This window comes from Panthera pardus, unplaced genomic scaffold (assembly GCF_024362965.1).
Source record: "Panthera pardus isolate Hobbes unplaced genomic scaffold, ASM2436296v1 HiC_scaffold_26, whole genome shotgun sequence".
NCBI lineage: Eukaryota > Metazoa > Chordata > Mammalia > Carnivora > Felidae > Panthera > Panthera pardus.
The window spans coordinates 20092241-20110344 of record NW_026526832.1 but is presented as its reverse complement, the minus strand read 5'-3'; the positions used below and the strand labels follow the sequence as shown (position 1 = coordinate 20110344).

Genomic DNA, 18104 nt, shown 5'->3' with positions numbered 1-18104 from the left:
AATCCACGCTCGTACCCTCAGAGTGCTCTGTCCAAGTGTGTCGATACTTATTGTTGAGATGTGAACGAGCCTGTCAGAAAATACTGTGTTACTCGGTTAAATACGACAACTGTTCTGTTCAATTCAGGATGTTTGCAAAGTCTTTAGCGGGGGAAAGTGGGGTCCACTTAATAAAGGTCTCTGTCAGGAAGCAGTTTGAAAGAGCTTTGAAAACAAGCAGTAGGTAGTGAGCCAAAGATGAATGGGGGGGGGGGGAACCAGAGGGGGTGACTGTCCAAGAGGCTCAATTAGAAAGAAATTAGTCACTCGGACTGCTTCAGTTGGACACCCTTGCACTTGAACCCTGAGTTGACCTTTGAATAACTGTGCGACCTAGGGTAAGCTCCTTACTCTCCTTGTGCCTCAGTTTCTCACCTATGAAATGTAGTAATACTTATATTTAGGAGGTTGTAAGAATTATATTAACTTAAATGGAAAACACACACACACAGACACACACACACAGTTCCTAGCATAGTACCTGTAAGCCTTCTAGAAAATAACAATTATATTAACCATTTTCTATGTGCCTTTACGTGGCAGGCCGGTGACACTGTAAAGGAAACAGTATCTGGAAATACAAAGACAAACAGATCTTTGTCCTTTGGAATTTTCCTGTTCTCAGAAAACAGGGGAGCAGAGCCCTGGGCCCAGCCCCCTAGAAAAGCCTTCACACGTCTTACGATATTCTGTGTTTGGGTTTTGGCAGAGAGGTGAGGGGGCAGCATTTCCCAAACCTCCAAGGAGCCCAGTGGCTTGAGGCTGTCTAAACCACAGGGCCAGGGCCAGGGTCACTTGACACTGCTTGGGGCTAATTTTCAAGCACCTGGAAAGATGGCCACCAACTGGTTGAAAACAAACTGAAGCGAGGATTAAGGGAGACAAGGTGTGTCCTTGAGAAAACATGACCAGATGCACCTGATACAAAGACAGATACCTCCTCGTCCTTTATATCATCACCTGAACGAGGTGGCCGCGGGGCTGTCGCCTTCAAGAAGGGGTGGTGTGCATAGGGTCGGGGAGATGAGCATTCAGAGATAAAGCTCTAACCTGGGAGAGGAGGCTCGCTCTGATTCTGGGCCCGGGTTCTGACACTTTGGGCAGGCGCTACAGTGGTAGCCAGGCGGGGTCCCCTAAAGGCTGTTTCCTCTGACCAGTGAGCACACTCACTCAGTCCTAGGAATGCCCAGGCCTCTGACCCATAACTGGGTCTTGTTAGACCCCAAGTGAAGGGTCTAGAGCAGTGGGTCGTCCATGGGCCCTTCTGGTTTCCAGTTTATAAATAAGTACGAGGTGCTTCTGGCTTGTACGTTAGTCCATCGTGGATCGTGTTAGTGTAACTGAGTATCTCAGGCTCTGATCAACTCTGCAAGAAGAAACAAAATTGGGGGTGTGGCCCTGCAAAGCCCATGATCAGGCCCCAGGCCTGGAGGGCTGTAATGGGGTTCAGATGCCCTGTGTGGCCTTCTCTCAACAGCTCAGCCCTGCTCATGACACATCCTGCCTGCACTGTGGCCACATTAACAATCCTACAGCTTCAAATTTCTCCCTATCTCAGTCATTTTGTCTCGAGTTTTAGAAACATACAAACAGAAACATTAAGTGTTAATTTCAGAGACCAGAGAAGAAAAAGAAAAAAAAAAAAAAAAACCCCACCCACATTCTCACCATCTATGGATAACCAGGATTGACATTACATTACTTCTGGCATTACAAATAATGGAAACAACAATTTTAAAAAGCACATCAAAAAATCTTTCTTCAGAGACATATATGATAGATAGTGGTGCCCCTTGGTCTTTTCAGGGTTTTTCCAGGTCCCTCCAACTTGATGAAGTCCAGTGCTGGACACAAAGTCCTCTGCATAAGCAGAATTCTCAAGCTCTTTAGGTTTGTACCTCTCTAGTTCCGAGTGCCTCCCGGAAACGAGCTTCGTTTGGGAACTTACACTGAGCTTGTGGTTCTCTGTGACCCTCAGATCCATGCATCCAGAGTCTATAATGCACGCCTGGCCAGAACCACCCACTGGAGTGGAGTCTCAGAGCGATGCCTCTAGTTGCCCCGCCTACCTGGTAATCCACGGGCCGCCCAGCACCTGGCACCATCTTAATGTCTGGCTTGGATCTGAGGAGGAGAAGGTACCGTCAGGCCCGGTGTAAGGGGATTGCTTGCAGGGGAGGAGGAGGGCACTGGCACTGGTTGGACCTTGGCGAAGGGCAGAGGACAGAATCATGGTATTCGTGTACTCCAAGACATTCCAAAAGAATGGGGATTAATTGTTTTCAGAGGCCCCAACAGAGAGGATTAACGGCACAGTGACGGAGAGATAGACAGTAGGTCAACAGGTTCAGATGTGTGCGGGGCAGCTCTGTGATCCCCCTTGGCCCGTGGGTGTGCAATGACTTGGGAGCAGCCTCCTGCCTTTGTAGGAACAGCAGAGTGAGAGACATCCGGGAAAAGAAGAAAGGGGCAGGGTTAGGAAGAAGCCGCCCAGGGACCCTGGTTCTTCCCCATCCGAATTCCACACGCGGCAAGCTGGGTCCTGCCTGAACAGGTGGAGGCGGTTTGGGCTGCGGGACTCCCGTGTGCTCACCGTTTGTTGGAGACATTGGTGGTGAGAGCTGTGACAGAGGCCAGAGACACAGAGTCAGGGTCCAGCCCATCCCCCAGCCGAACGGCCAAGCGGTCAAGGTCTTCCATCTCCAGCACGGCCGGTTCATCTGCAGAAGAAAGGCCATTAGGTGGGCTGGATGGTGGAACAAGTGACTGTCTTTCCCCTTGCGCTTTGCTATCCAGGAAGCTAACAGTCAATTTCCGGGCTTCCTTGGCAGTATCTGCTTAGAATGTATGGCCTGTTTATCTGCAGTGTTTCCCACCTGATCTTGATCTTTGATTTTAATTGATATTATATCTAGTTTCGCTTTTTAAAAATTTTTTTTTATTTTTTTAAAGATTTTTTTTTTTAAGTTTATTTATTTAAGCCATCTGTACACCCAACCTAAGGCTCAAACTCACGACCCTGAGATCAAGGGCCGTATGTATGCTCTCCTAATTGAGCCAGCCAGGTACCCCTAGTCTTGCTTTTGTATTTTGATTGAATGTAACTCTTGTTGTGTATTTCTTACATAAGTGCTGAATACCCTTTGTGGAAGAAGGGGAGGGGCAATAAAAAATTCATACTTATGTACCTTTCAAACGATGGCTACTGTTTATCAAGAGGCTACTCTATGCCAGGCACAATGTCAGGCACTTCGTGCACGTATCTCCTGTCCTCATATCCATGTCCTGTCAAGATAGGCACTATTCTCATGTCACAGATTGGGAAACTGAAGCTTAAGAAGTAACTCATCCATGTAAAATAGCTGATGGAATTCAGATCCTAACGCTGCGCTGAGGTGTAATATCCAATGAGATGAAGAATTGACCATACTGAGCAACCACGGAAGAATGGTAAGTTTGGGCCTCAGCCAGCAACCATACCCTCTCCAGCCTGAAGGAGAAGGGCACCGCTAGAATTGGCATGGAGGCAAGAGGGAGAGAGATGCTGGGGCCAGTGGGCCACCCAGGGGATGCTAAGGGGGGAAGCCAGGAGCTCTGAAGGAGGGCAGGTGATCAACAGACTTGGGTGGGAAAGCTCCACATTGCTTCCTTATCTGATCCAATTCTCTCCAGTCTTCTCCCGGTCCCCCCGCCTCCTTTCTAACAGCTGTCTTGCCCTCCCCCCAGGCTGCTGCTCCCGTGGCACCAGGGCCACCGGTCACTTCAGCCTCCCAGGCTCCACCCTGCCTCTCTCCCCCAGGGCTTTCCCTGCAGCCTTGTGAGAAGGCATGGGGAAAGACAGGGCAGTGAGTCTTGACACTGGGTAAGCGGTCCTGGGACGCTGGTTTTTCCCCAGAAATAGGGAATTGGCCAAACCACTTTCGTTTTTTTTTTTGTTTTGTTTTTTTTGTTTTTTTGTTATTCCCTTCTCTAATGAACAATCTCTAGGCTTCTGTGTGCAGGAAAAAAGGTGGAGGGGGGGTGGGGAGCAGAGAGGGCAGGAGGAGCCTTTCAAACACAGGCCCACCAGAGAGTACTGCTAAATTCTAGACCAGTGGTGATGCCCTTCCCACCCTTTGTGCCAGGAGCGCCCCCTTCCTGAAGACCACCCTCAGGGCCCGGCTGTGCCGGCAGCCAATGGGAGGCTAGGGCCCACCTAAGCGGCCTCACCGGCCAATCGCAGGCGAGCCTGCTGGGGCGCTGCCCGCGGAGGGGAGGGGTTTGGTCTCCGTAAGGTGCGCAGAGAAGGCCCGGGGGTTGGCCTGGCTGGGGGTGCGTCTGTACCTTGTCTTTGGGGTTCCTCCTTGTGGGACCGGTTCTTGCCGAGCTTCATGGCGGAGAACACACTTCTCCCAGCTCTGTGAGGCGAGCCGCCAGAATGAGATGGAGGGAGATGGACGCCGGGAGGAAGACACACAAACACAGGAGAGCAAAACCCGAGACAACACGTAAGAGAAAGGGCACTTCATACTCCAGCCCCTCACGTACCAGTCCTGAGATAGCGTGGGGGCCAACCTTTCTAAAGCAGGAGCCACGAGGGGGAATTAGGGCAGAGAGGAGACCCCACTGCTTCCTTCTTTCTCATGCCTCCACACCACTGAAGAGCGGGTCAGGGCCCAGGGATCAGAGAAGGTGATCTTGGGCTGGGAAGAACGACTTTGAGTGGAGCCCTCCCGGGTCCTGGGCTGTCCTCAGCTCCCTCAGTCCAGTCTCAGAGCTCTGAGTTCCACCATGCCTCCGAGCTCGTCTTCCTTGTCCGTGCACCCCACCTCAGCTGGTCGGGAAGAAAGCCAGATGACCAGAGACAAAGCATCAGGACAGACAGACAGGAACAGGATCAGAGGGGCAGAGGCCAAGGAGGAGGTCTGAGATGTGGTTGAAGCTAGCTGCTCAGTTCTCAAATGGCCCTGGTGTGCAACTCCTGCCTTGTCTTTCCCAATCTCTCCGCACCCTCAGATTCTGTTTGGTCCCCAGCGAAAAGGAAGAGATGGGCCCTTTCCCATCTATCTTTGGTGCTGGCTTCCACCCCTTCTGCCTGTCCCTGCTCACTGCGGAATCCCCCCCCTCACCCCCCACTTCAACCAACCCCCAGGAACGTATGGCAAGCTCCATAGTTCCTACCTCTTTCTCTGGCTTGGTGTGGCCTTGCGCCCCCAGGTGAAGGGCCTCGCAGTCAGGGGGGCTGAGGGAAGGGGGCAGGGGTCGTCAGTGTCCCTTCAGTGATGTCCCTGCAGCTGAGCCCGTGATCCCTGGTGCCAGGAGGGACCCGGAGTAGGATCAGCAGGGGGTAAAGTGCAGTATTCCATTACCCCATCAATATTGCATGAGCTGGATACCTGACTCTCTCTTCCCATTCTCCCTCCTCCTGGGTGTGGCCCTGTCATCATGTGGGCTCAGAGGGGGCCAGGGCAGACTCAAACTCTGAGCTCACCTACAACAGAGCCCACCCACCTTTGGGTCATGCGTCTATCTCCCCGTGGAGGCTTGACTTTGGTTCCCAAGATCCCCTGGGTAATGGGTATCCCAAGATAATGGGTAATGGGTATCCCAAGATACCCATTATTCTGGGTAACGTGAGGTTGGGCAAAACCTTTCTGTCCTTGTAGGGATGGCCTAAAAGCCTCAAGCCCTACTCAAGGCTGGGGCCAATCTTATTCCCCCAAATCTGGCCCCACCTTAATCCCGGGCCTTTCTTTACTCTTTGCTCTCTTTACTTCTGGGCAAGACATAGAGGGCTGTGAGTCTGTATCCCAGTGAAAGAGCAGTCAAGAACCTTTCCATGGGCAGCAGCTCACAGTTTAGGAAACACTAGTGTGTTCATGGCTTCCTAAAAAGCCATGAGGTGGGTCAAGGAAGACTGAGGTAACACTGATGTGTCTATACCGGCCAGCATCGTGTTGTCTGGAACATAATAATGGAGGAGAAGGGAAAGAAGGGAAAGAAAGTGTCTCCCCTTCTAATAAAGGGAGGTATCTATACATATGCCAACACGGCATTATATAATTTTTTCTTGAGCAACTACTATGGGCCAAAGCCTTTTCCAGATGTTTACTCATTTCATCTTCATAGCGATCCTGGGAGGGACATACGCTTCTCTTCATTCAACCCAAGAAGAGACTGAGGCTCAGAGCTAGAGTTGAAGCACACTGCTCCTGCCCCCTCTGCCAGAACTGCTACGTCCCGAGTCCTGTGGGATTGCACTTCTCTGTCAGTGGCGATCCCATCCTGACCGTTCGGAACTTCAGTGAAAAGTTCCCAGGGTCTGCACTTTTAGGTGTACGTATGGGCCGTGTGCCAACGCAGTGTGCAGATGGGGGTGCCATCTGTGAAGAGCCCCAGAGACGGTGCCTAGGCTTACAGAGAAGGCGCTCACTCACAAATGGTCTTAGCATCAACGCATTTTGGAAGAGGCTGCTGTGAAAGTTAATGACTGGTAATGAAACATCACACAGGTCAATGACTTGCGGCTTTCTGACGCTGGTCTCGAGGACCCACCCAAGTGGAAAAGGGCCTGGGGCTTCCCCTGGGCAGTTATGGCCCTTGATTTTGAAAGTCACTTTATTTCTTAAAACAAACGTATTTGGAAGCAGAGATTGAGACTTTAAAAAAAAAAAAAAACTATACTATCCTACAATTCTCTCCCTGAAATCAATCAAAGGAGAAGCCCCTCTTCCCAGACCCTGCCTCACTATCCATCTCCGGTGGACAGGTATATAGGCAGTACTCCTGTGTGCCTGGGGGTATCTCAAAATGAAGATTTATCCCTTAATGAAAAATGTGGAACGTGTGGGGTGAATGTAATGTCCAGAATTCGTACGAATTTTGTTCTTCAGTTCATCTGGACAGTGTGCACTAGAGCATGATGGCCTCAGCTCTCCCTGCCCTTTGGAATTTTCTGGTCGATGACACATCAGAAATTGACCATAGAAACAGTCTCTTCTGCCTAGTGCTGCACCGCTTCCCAGAAACGGCGTGCCTGCTTCTCTTGGCCAAGGGTAAAGGTTAGTTTTGAAATCAATGTTAATTTAGTCAGGGATGTTCGAAGATTATCGGCTTGTATCAAAGACTTAGATTTCCAAAATGTGTAATTCTTTGATGAGGTTGCTGGTACGCTGAGGTCCTGAGTGTTTGTTCTTGTTTTTAAATAAAATGCGGCAGCTGGCCTGAGTTCTTCAATAACTAAAAATATAATGTGGTGAGAAACAGACAAAGAAAACAAGCCAATAATCAACTCAGTGAAAAAATGCTTTGCCACCAAGCGGCTCCTTACTCCTGGCTTCAGGGAAGCAGAAGCGGGAGGCAGGGAAGGTGGGCCTCTTAGGGCCCTCTGGGGATTTCCGGTCCGGCTTGGGCTTCCCCATTGCTGGATTCGCTGCAGTCAGAATGATATGCACCCACAAGTTAGACCACTCTTTCCCTCTAGAGAAAAGATTTTAAGGTTAGTTCACTTATTTGTAAATTCTGTCTTCATTTATGGATCTGATGGTTTCATTGCTGGTTCCACGGCTCAGATCTAGAAGGATGTCGCGGTTGGGGTCCTAGGAGGGAGCTTGGTGTTCAGAATGACTTGGGAACATTGGCCAAACTAAATTTAGTGAGCTGGGCGTGACATTAACTCAGGTCTGTGTATTCTTCTGGAGGCTGTGACTTAGGGGCTGTGCCTGACGATCTGAGACTGCCTTCAATCAGAACAACCCAGGCTCACTAGCTCAGGCCTCAGCTAATCAGGAGAAACTCCTGCGTAAGAGAAAAGAAAAGGGGTCTATGGTGCTTTGCATTGTTTAAACAGCCACGTTTTCAAACCTTGGGGGCGTGTTCTGGTGCCCCTTGGTGGGTGTATTTCTTTTATTTCCGATGCCCCAACAATAGCTAATTCATAATTGCAGGCTCTACAGTTGTTTTTTCACAGTGTGTTGAATTTCAGTTAGTTTCAAATATCTTGCCACATCTGGGCAGGACAGGTTGGCCCTTGAGACGAGGACTTGTCCCCAAACTGGCCTGCTTGCCTCCGTGCCCTCGTGGAACCAGGAGGCGTGGGGGGCCCTTGTGTACTTAAGGGGGCCCTTGTGTGCCAGGGAGCTGGCTCCTCAGCTCTCCTCGGTGGCCCAACCCCTTGCAAGTCTCAAGCAAACAGCATCAGGGAAATAGATTTCCCACGTCCCCAGACCAACCTCTCTCAACATCCCACGTACTCAAGGGGACATGAGTTCTTTCATGGCTGGATTCTTCCGTTTTTCCTACGGCAACTTGCACACGCTTCTACTTACTTCTCAGCAGAGCTTGAAACTAGCCAGCTTTGCCACACGGTAACCTTTCAGAGTTTTAAAACTGTTTTTATAGCTTTTCTTCACCTGGCTACAGAGTTTCAAGTTGCTTAGTCTCTTCTTAGAAATCTCATTTCTGGGGTGCTGGGTGGCTCCGTCGGTTAAGTGTCCGACTTTGGCTCAGGTCATGATTTCACAGTTAGTGGGTTCGAGCCCCGCATCGGGCTCTGTGCTGACAGCTCGGAGCCTGGAGCCTGCTTCAGATTCTGTCTCCCTCCGTCTCTGCCCCTCCCCTGCTCTCACTCTGCCTCTCTCTATCTCTCTCTCTCAAAAATAAATAAACATTTTTAAAAAATCTCATTTCCCTCCCCTTTCAATCCTCCTAATGCCCCACACATGAAAATATGACTGTATCCCATGTGAGGACTAGGGATGGCAAGAGACTCGGATCAGGTAGTGCCAAGGAACCAGCATTTACTACGGGTCGCTCGCCACTGTGAGGTGCCTCTTAGTCCGGCCGTGGCCAGTGTGAATCCCTGGGAGTCTGGCCCAGGACAGACTGGGGAGCTGGAAATCAAGAAGGGCCCTAGGGCATCGCCACTCTCAGCCAGTGGCTGGGGAAGAGACAAGTTGTTTACATCTCATGAATAGGCCTCTCGTGTCTAAGCGTCCATGCGGGAAACTGAGCCTGAGCCCTTGAAACAGCTCCCTAAGAGGGACTCCCAGCTCAGCCATCATCTCTCACCCTCCACCCCTACCTCCCTGGATTCAGCTCCCTGGCTCCCTCTCCAAGCTCCCTCTTCTTCCCTTGCTCAGAGCCTGACAGCCTCCTCAACCCTTCAGGTCTCTGGGCCTGAGTTTTCCCCATGGGGTGCCTTTGTCTTGTTGTGCTTCTGTGTGCTTTTGTTTGTGGGAGTTGGAGCTCATATGCTTTTGTTGAAGCAATGATCCACGATGAGTCCCCTGGGACCTTAACGCAGGCGGATGCCTCAACCCCATACCTGTGCTGACCACCTCAGACCCCTATAGGCACAATCCTGGTGTCCCCATGATGTCCTCCTGTCAACTAGTTTTTAACTTCCTGGTACCACAGTGTGGGGCAAATCCCTTAACATCTCTGAAGCTCAGTTTCCCTATCTGGAAAATAAAGACCCCATTCTTGGCTTTTCAGCTTGCACTGGTGTGTTTGGAGAATTAAATTAAATTTAGAGTACAGTCAAGTGCTCTAAACTCCTCAGGTCTCTTGTGAACTCTGGGTCAGGAGCTAAATTCCCTGTGTGGCCGTCCTAGCTCTGCTCCTGTCCCGGGGCAGGTCACTTCCCCTCTCTGGGACTCAGATTTATCATCTCGAAGAAAGGGCTTTGGACCAGACGCCCCCTCCAGCCGGTCAGCCCTGACTACTACCGCTTCTGTGAACTCCTCACAATGCTAGAGAATTCTAGAGATGGCATGTGCTTCAGGGGGCCTCTGAGACCCACTCATCAGCCCCAGGCCTTGAGCCTTTCCAACTCCTGCGGCTGGCCTCTCTCATCTGGGGTCCCCACCCCCCTTCTCCCAGACAGGCCCTGACCTCTCCCTCCCCCACGAAGCTTTTTGCGGGATGGAGACGGTGAGGAAGGCCAGAGGGTACACATATGCTCGTCCCTCCTTAGCTCTCTGGCGCTTCATGCCCCAGCCACCCCTGGGGCCACTCCAGGCCCAGAGTCTGTGGGCCTCCAGGCCTTCATGTCCACCTGCCCAGCCCTGCCTTTATTCTTAGCGGGAGGTGGCCACTTCTTGGGCCTCCCCCACCCCTTTGCCTTCAGTCACACCTTCCCTGACAGGAAAGCCTAAGGGCCTGGCCCGTGGGCATGGAGCTGAACAGGGAAGTGGAGGCAGAATCCAGATGTTGAAAGGAGGGAGGAGGGAGCAGAAACCAGAAGGCCCAGATGCCTGCCCACCCCCACCCCCTCCCTCCTTGACCCTCACCCCTCACAGCCAGATGGACAGACCTCCCTCTCCCTGCCATCCCCCGGTGCTGGCTCTGCCAGGACAGCCCACACCTAAGCCCTCTGAGACAGGCCATCCCGACATCCGCACCCTGTGGTGAGGAGCCTTTGGGCCCCACGGGCTCCACCCTGGCCTGGGACACCTACTTGTGCTCGCCATCTCTGCCTCCCTTGGTCTTCTCTCTGCCTTTGCTGAGTAGGGGGAAGAAATGAGGAGACAAGGGGATGTGAGTGAGAGGGTGTGGACCAGAGACACTTGCAGATTTAGCCCCTGGCCCTGTTGACCCCCCACTCCCCAAGGGCCTCCTCATCCCAGGGACCCCCTCACCCCACAGCTTCTTGCTGCAGCCTAAGCCTGCTGGGCAGGGGTCTGATGGTTCCCAGGCTCTGCCCTGGTCACAAGAGCGGGGCTGGGTGGCCACTTCCCAAGCCCAGGAGAGCCTGGAGCCTTGAAATGGGAGGAGGCCTCAGGGTGTCACCTGATCTCCTCCATTCGCAGGCAAGGGCTTGGTGATTTCTACTGTGGGTCTCAGATGCCTCAGGGAATGCAAGGTTAGATGAGCCTGGCCACCCTCCAGGCCTGGGCCACCCTGCTCCTCCTCACCTCCTCCCTGGATCCCCTCCAATGGAGTGGGCAGCTCTCAGGCTCTGACAGCCCTGGAGGGCAAGGGTGGGCCAGGGAGATTCTGGGGATGTGGCAATAAGAGAGCTACCACTTCAGGGCGCAGAGCAGGGTAAGAACCGTGCCCTTCTCCCTCTTTAGGGAGGCTTTCAGAAAAGCCTTCTGGAATGTTCTCTCAATCCTTCCCTAATGCTATGGTAAGGAAGATGAAGAAAAGAAAGCAGACAACAATTAGGAGATGTTTTAGTGATGTTTTCCCCCTCCTCACGCTGTACTGGCACAGGCCTTGCCCAGGGGGACATGATTCTGTGCCATGACAGCTCAGAACCTACAGGCCTACATAGATCACAGCTGAAGTCCAGCTTTGGCCAGTTGTCCTTTCCATTAGGCAAGCTGGTCAGTTTGTAATTCCTTTCAAAGTACTTAGCATTAGCCAGGTCTCTGCTGGTCACAGAACACCTCGCTGCAGAGAAGGGGAGATAGTCTCAGCAGCCCTGTGCTGGCCCCAGGCCTGGCTTGGAGGCGGGCAGGTCAGGCATGGGTCCCCATTGGGACCCACTGAGAGCTGCATGGGGCTTGCCCCAATGGAGCAGGAGCCCCAGTGAGCTTTTGAGAATGAGGGCCGAATGGGAGATTTACTGACTGCACTCTCACATTAATCCAAACAGGGCCGTCTTTCTCTGAGTTACCCATCCAAGTTTTGAAGCAAGTTTGTTTGCTTGTTGTTTTTTTAAAGAACTCTGTGACCCTGACGAATTTGAAAATCATTGCAATAGGGGAACCGGAAGGGGAACTGTATCCCCTAGGACTGGGCAAGGATGGAACGGGAAGGAGGAATTGATACACCTGAACAATAAAACGTGAGGTTCTATCTCTTTCCCTTCTGGTTTTGCTCTGAAATCTTGGAGAGCCGTCAGGCTGGCCCAGCGGCGGAGCTTCTCAGGCACATAGCAGGCCCAGGTGCCGCACAGCACAGGCTGCCTGGAACATGCCTGCCTCACCCCGTCCTCACACACTCCCGGCCGCTGGGCCTACAAAGGGGCCGCACACAGGCCCACACTCCGAGTGTGGAAATGGAGAAGGGAAAAGGACTGTCTTTCTGTGAAAAAAAAAAAGAACATTCTCATGATTTTACCACAACCACTATTAATGACTACAACGAACATGAATAATAAAGCTTCAGCGTTCTGTGCTCAGCCTGCCCTCAGTCACTCGGCCACAAGCAGTAGGGATGGGATGTGGCCCGGCCTCTGTCCTCCTTGCTCGGAGACCTCTCCGTGAAGGCCTGGATGGGTCTGAACTTTCCTCCTAGAGTCCACATTGTGTTTTCAGCGGGTAGGTTGGGTAGGTTCTGTTCCTCAGCCAGCCTTCTGTCTCTCTGGGCCTGGGTTTCACTCCATCTCTCCCTCACACCCCCATCCACATTGCTCTGGATGTGCCACTGAAAGCAGCCACTGCGTGGGAGATTCAATATGGCGGCCGCTGGGGAGCTCTGAGGCTTGCTGGGACCCAGTGCTTCATGGGGCCAGACCTCACTTGAACACTCAGCCCTGGGCCGGGGGTGGAGGGGACCCTAACCTCGGGTGAAAGAGCTAGTGAAGCATCGCTTCACCCCTATCCCAGCATGGCCCTGGCCCTGGCTCCTCTGTGCTGAGGTGGGGGAGGGATCATGGGAACTGGGGGGTGAGGCCGGCCGTGCTGACCCCATGCACATCCCAGGGCACACACTGTGGGGATACCCTGCTGCCCCCTGACCCATGGTATAGGAGTGGGGATACCTGGCTTCCATGGATCTCTGCTGGAGTGGAAGAATGATCCGTAAGGAGAACAAGAAAAGTGGTCCCTCCTTGCTCTCCCAAGATGAGACCCAACAGAAAGGAACCCAACGGGAACCTCTGCCTTCTCAGGCAGGGGGGGCTGGGCGGAAGGGGGTGGGGCCGTGGAGGGCAGGAGGGCCAGGCAGATGGAGAAAATAAGGAGAGAGTCGCAGAATAGAGGAAATCCGCAGGAAAGCCCTAAGAGAAGCTGCACCATTAAAGCTGGGCCTCCTTTCCGTCCCTCTGGATGTGGCTCCTAGAGCCGCATCAGCAACGGAGCCCAGAAGCCAGCGGTGTGTGCGGCTCCCTGGTGTCACAAAGACACATGCACCTGAGCGGCGCTGGTAAGTGTGTGCACGCTCGTGCTGGGCTGAAGTCTCCTTCCCCTTCAGGGACCGGGGCAGGTCACGGAGACTGGAAAGGAAGGAGGAAAGCATCAGGCACTGGCTGAGCACCGACCACACACCGGGTGCTGCAGTGGGTGACTCACATGAAGCATGTCATTTGATCCTCACGTCCCTGATGCCCCTCTTACAGGTGGGCAAGTGTAGCTCTGGAGACCAGAGCCGGGATTTGAGTCCTGTGTCTCTCCACGTCATCGCATTGCCTCTGGAACATTCCCAGGGTATTTTACAGAAACCTGGCCAAAATCAGAGGCCCCTGGGTGGGGGCAGAGACTAGAGAAGTAGGCAGAGTGGCTCAGAGGGCACAAGACTGACTGGGGCCTGGGATTGATGGAACCGTGGGAGGAAAGGGTTAATGGGCTACTGGTGTTGGGTTGGGAATTGGGGGGGTGCTCAGGCGGAGGTGCCTGGCAGACATTCCCTGAGGTCACATGGGAGAAATTTCCAGGAAGATACTTAAGGCCTTCAGAGTGAGTTCCCTTAAGTGAGTACCTCTGCCGAGACCTGTCCTGGGGTAGTGAGAGCAGATGGCTGGAGGCCAGCTGGGGGGTGCCCAGGCCCCAGAGGGAGAAGTGTGGGCTCACCAGGACCTCCCCACATCAGCCTCCTCTGTCATCCATGGAAGAGTCCCTGCCAGTCCAAGGCCGAGGCTGTTTCCTGCCCATTCACTCCACCGGGCCCCCCCTCCGCCCTCCAGCAAGCGCCCTACGGAGCCATGTTGGACGGGGAGGAATGGATTCCCGCCCCAGACCCCTGTGGATCCAGAAGACCAGGTGAGACACTGCTGTTCGCTAGCAGTGAGGGTTTCCTGCTGCTGCTGCTGGTTGGCCAGAGGAGAGACAAGAGAGGCGCCTAGTAGACTGAGCACCTTGATCTTTGAAGGGGTGGGCCTTTCTAGGAATGAACGGAAGGCAAGGGGCAGATGTGGGGAAGGAAGACTTCGCTGGGGGTCAGAGACTAGGCACATATATCCCTTTCCTCCTCCGTCCCTTTGTTGACCAAAGCCTGTCTGGAGGGCTCGCCAGTCCGGAAGACGGTGGCTCTCTCCCAGGCTCCAGAGCTGACGGGCCTGGCTGGTTGGTACTTGTGAGACGAGGGTGAGACATAACACCTCGGGCTGCAAGGCCAACTATCCGGTTCCTGCAGCATCCACACTCCTTGACCCAGAGCTCACATGCCCTTTACATGCAGCCAGAATTAAGCCGTAGGATGAGCCCAAATGCTCTAAAGCTGTTCTACCTTCTCCTCACCAGCAAAGGGCCCTCCCGAATGTTCTCACCTCTTCCCCCCACCCGGCCTGCTGGCTGCGTGGCTAGGCCTGGCAAGGGCACCGACCCCCAGGTGCTCTCAGCATCTGGGCCAGTGGCCCCCGCGACAGCAGGGGAACCGTGCGCTCCCTCACAAAGCCCCTCCAACACAGGGCTGTGGCATCCGGAAGACAAGGGGGCTCTGACCGTGGTTGTCACCCTCTCCCAATTCCCAATCCCAGATAAAATCCTCCCTCCTGGGGCGCCTGCGTGGCTCGATCGGTGAAGCATCCGACTCTTGATTTTGGCTCAGGTCACGATCTCACAAGTTTGTGAGTTCAAGCCCCGCGCTGACAGTGTAGAGCCTGCTTGGGATTCTCTGTCTGCCTATCTCTCTGTCTCTCTCAAAATAAATAAGTAAACTTAAGAACACACACACACACACACACACACACACACACACACACACAACAACAACAAAAAAACCCTTCCTCCTGCTGCGGCCTCCTGCTGCTGCCCTGGGAGTGGCCACTGAAACCAGGGAGAGGTGGGGAAATCCTGAGCCAGGTTGAGGGAGGATAGGAGAGGCCCTCTGCTGGTCTGGGGACCAAAGCTCCTCACTTTGTTCTACTGCCTCCACTCAAGCCCCATCTGTCAGCCTCCTGGCCCCTTCTCGTGAGCCCCAAGCCACAGTAGCCACAGAGGGTGGCGGCCCTCGGCTGTCAAGAGCTCCCAGACAGCTGTTTCACACTGGTGCTACCCATGAGATCCAGAGTATCCCTGGGTCCCTCGGGACATCACAGTTGTAGAGCGGCCAGGATACGTAGCCCATTCCTGTAATTGGCCCAGAGGGGTAGGGGACTCGCTCACTGTCATTCGGCTTAGTTAGTGGCAGCCAGGATGGGGCCAAATGGAACTTAGCTTCCCTGATTCGGGGCCAGTGCTCCTTCCCTTCAATTATTGGCTGTCACCTGGCTTCCAGTCTTGCTCCCCCTCCTAGAGCCCAGCTGCAGAGTCCCCGACAGTCCCCGCGTGCTCTTCCTCCATGGGGACAGAGGATTGGGACGGGTTGGTGCCCTCTGCATCAGCGTCTTCTGGCTCCCGTCACCATTTCCATCCTGATTCCCGACCCTTTGCATTGTCCAGCTGCCAAGAGCCTGTCTGTCCCCAGCCCTTATGTGGGGCAGCACTCGGCACCCCGGTTACGACCTGTCCCCTGTGGTCCTTTCGTCTCTCCTAATGGCAGGATGGGGGGAGCGTTCTCATTGTTCCGGGCCCCATTTTACAGGTTAGGAGAGACAGTAAAGAGGGTGTGTGACCGGCCGAGGGCCACAAGACTGGTTGGAGGCAGAGCTGGGACTCAGACCTGAGTCTCCTGAGGCCAAATTGCATGCCCTCTCCATCCGGCTGGCCAGAGTCTAAGGAGGACAGGCTCCCTCCCAGCTGGAGTGGGCGATGCCACCCCTCCCCCAGCTGGTCTGGAGCCAACGTCCACTGTATTTGTCACACGCATGGTTCCTTTGACCTTGTTACCTGACCTGGCTCTCAGGGTCTTAAGCTTGTATAGTGTGTGTGTGTGTGTGGCCCGAGAGGAGTGGCTCAAGTACAAAGAAGAAAAGCACATTCGTCTAATAAAAACATATCAATTCAATTACCTTGATTTACATAGGTGGTTTGTTTCAGAACAGGGACCGAATACATTTTTTTGGAAAGCAAAGGGCAGGAGATTGGAGGGAACGATCACCGGGAAGGGGTCCCCTTCTCTAAAACTTTAGAGGTGCCACTGACTTACCTGCATTTTGCACGTTATTCCCAGCAGACTAGGAATCCGTAGCCAACATTTTACTAACTTAGGGTCTGTCTCTCGGAGTTCTAAGAGTAATGTCATTGCATTTCCTTTTGGGGGAAAAGTCCTGCATTTGGAATGAGCAGGCCTGGACGCAGCTTCCTGACACCCGTGTGTGGTAGGACATTGCAGGGGTGACTCCTAGACACTGAGGGTGTCAGGACACATTCTTCTCAACGAGAGAGAGGCTGGTTCCCAACCAGGACCTTTGGCTTCACCCCGGCAGGAAAAGGCCTCCCTCTCTTGGGCCTGCCTGGGGCCAGGGTGGACGGCGGGCTGCCTGGGGCTGGTCTGGCACTTCTGGGTCTTGGACCCAAAAGGTTAGAGCCCCCTTCTGTCTGCTTCACCCATTCTGTCAGGAGGCAGGGGTCTAGCCTCTTTCCCTCAAGTCCTCCCTCAGGGGAGCAGAAGGCTGGGCCCCTCAGCCTGATTCCAGATACCCTGCCCCCCCCCCCCCCCAGTGAGCCTGGGGTGGGGGAACAGGTGTCGAGGGCCCTGTAGAAATACACTCCTGCCTCGTGTATGTCTCTCCAGCAACTCAGCCCTGTCCACTGAGCCCAGTCATGCCGAGAGGGCCCTTCGCGGGGAACCAAGGCCCAGGAACCCAGGAATCCTCCCAGTGTCTTTGGGGGTGGTGGGAGGCCAGAGGGCCCAGCCTCTTACCTCCGGAAGCTCTTCTCGCCTGGTGTCCGGGAGCTGGGGCGGGAGCCGGGGAGCAGTCCATCCGTCTCCTGGCTGTCCTTCTCTTCCTCATGAAGGGACTCATCCCCCAGGAAGTCCCCATCATCCCAGGAGCCCACCGTGCCATCTGTGGCCTGATATCGGACCTCCACGCACAGGCTGGTCTGGAGGGAGAGGGGCGGGTGGTGAGCGAGGGTACAGCAATAGCAAGGACCATCCCGCGCACTCCTTGTGATGTTTACAAAGTGCTTTCACTTCCTCCCCCGGCCGGAGGAAGGCAAAGTGCGCGTTAGCCTCCCCACACCTCCCATTTTACAGATAAGAAAACTGAGGCTCAGAAAGACTGAGACTCACAGACTCAGTCCGCTTAACGGGTTCTGGCCCCTGTCCTGCTGCACTTGGCTCTACTCCTCCCTGGTGCCCAAGGTGGAGGGCGCGCCCGGGACAAGCTGAGCCCAGACGGCAGTAGGCTCTCTGGGCCCACTGTCTACGAAGAATATCATTCAGTGTCCCCAGTGCTAGAGGTCTCCCCCTCGTCCTCAGAAGCGGGGCTGCCCTGCTCTCACTCCTGATGCGAACCCGAGATGGGATGTGAGCAGGACGTGCCTCCAGGAGAGGGGACCCCCGGACACCTCCCAAGGCATGGGGTCGGCACATCTTCCTGTTCATCTGACACTCCTGCTCTGGAGAAGGGACTTGGGGGTCGCTCTGGGCTTTTCTCTGGGGAAAAGCGGAGCGCCCACCTGGGCCCAGGCTGTGCGCCCGAGAATCCTGGGAGGGCCTCTTGCTCTGGGTCCTCGGGCCACTTGCCTCCTTTCAGCTCTAGTGTCTCCCCGGTGCACAGGGAAGACTCATTCTAGTTCCTTCCTCAACCTGCACGGGTGTCAGTATGCCTCCCAGATGCACTTGCCCTCCCTCAGAGATTGGGGTTGGCTTGCTCCGGCGACCCACACAGGCAGCCTTTGCTCGGCACGTGGGCTTCCGAACGATTTTCCGGGGCGGGTGGGGGAGTCGAAGGAAAAGCCCTCACTGTTCTAGATGTCATGCTAAGATGCTTTACTGTAAACTCATTTTACAGGCCTGAGCCAGGCTCAGCTCAAACCTCATTTGATCTTCTCAACACTTCAACGTATCCTACCTAACATTTCCGAGAGGGT

The 18104-nt window shown here is 54.0% G+C and overlaps 1 protein-coding gene and 1 long non-coding RNA gene across 9 annotated transcripts in view; one reads left to right on the top strand and one right to left on the bottom strand.

Moving 5' to 3' along the window:
- Positions 1-18104, bottom strand: part of OTOF (otoferlin) — a 93531-nt gene that overhangs the window by 36806 nt on the left and 38621 nt on the right. For 6 of the 8 annotated variants that reach the window (XM_053891069.1, XM_053891072.1, XM_053891073.1 and 3 more), the window contains 4 exons: positions 16930-17111; positions 4363-4436; positions 2633-2759; positions 2109-2163 (listed from right to left, as the gene is read on the bottom strand). In XM_053891069.1, coding sequence (XP_053747044.1) covers positions 2109-2163; positions 2633-2759; positions 4363-4436; positions 16930-17111 — 438 coding nt within the window. Of the gene's footprint in view, positions 1-2108; positions 2164-2632; positions 2760-4362; positions 4437-10477; positions 10523-16929; positions 17112-18104 lie in introns of all 8 variants that reach the window. The other 2 variants (XM_053891070.1, XM_053891071.1) reach the window with 1 other exon arrangement.
- Positions 4334-7240, top strand: LOC128773676 (uncharacterized). The gene is made up of 2 exons (XR_008418078.1): positions 4334-4526; positions 6148-7240. It is a non-coding gene; the product is annotated as an uncharacterized LOC128773676 (long non-coding RNA).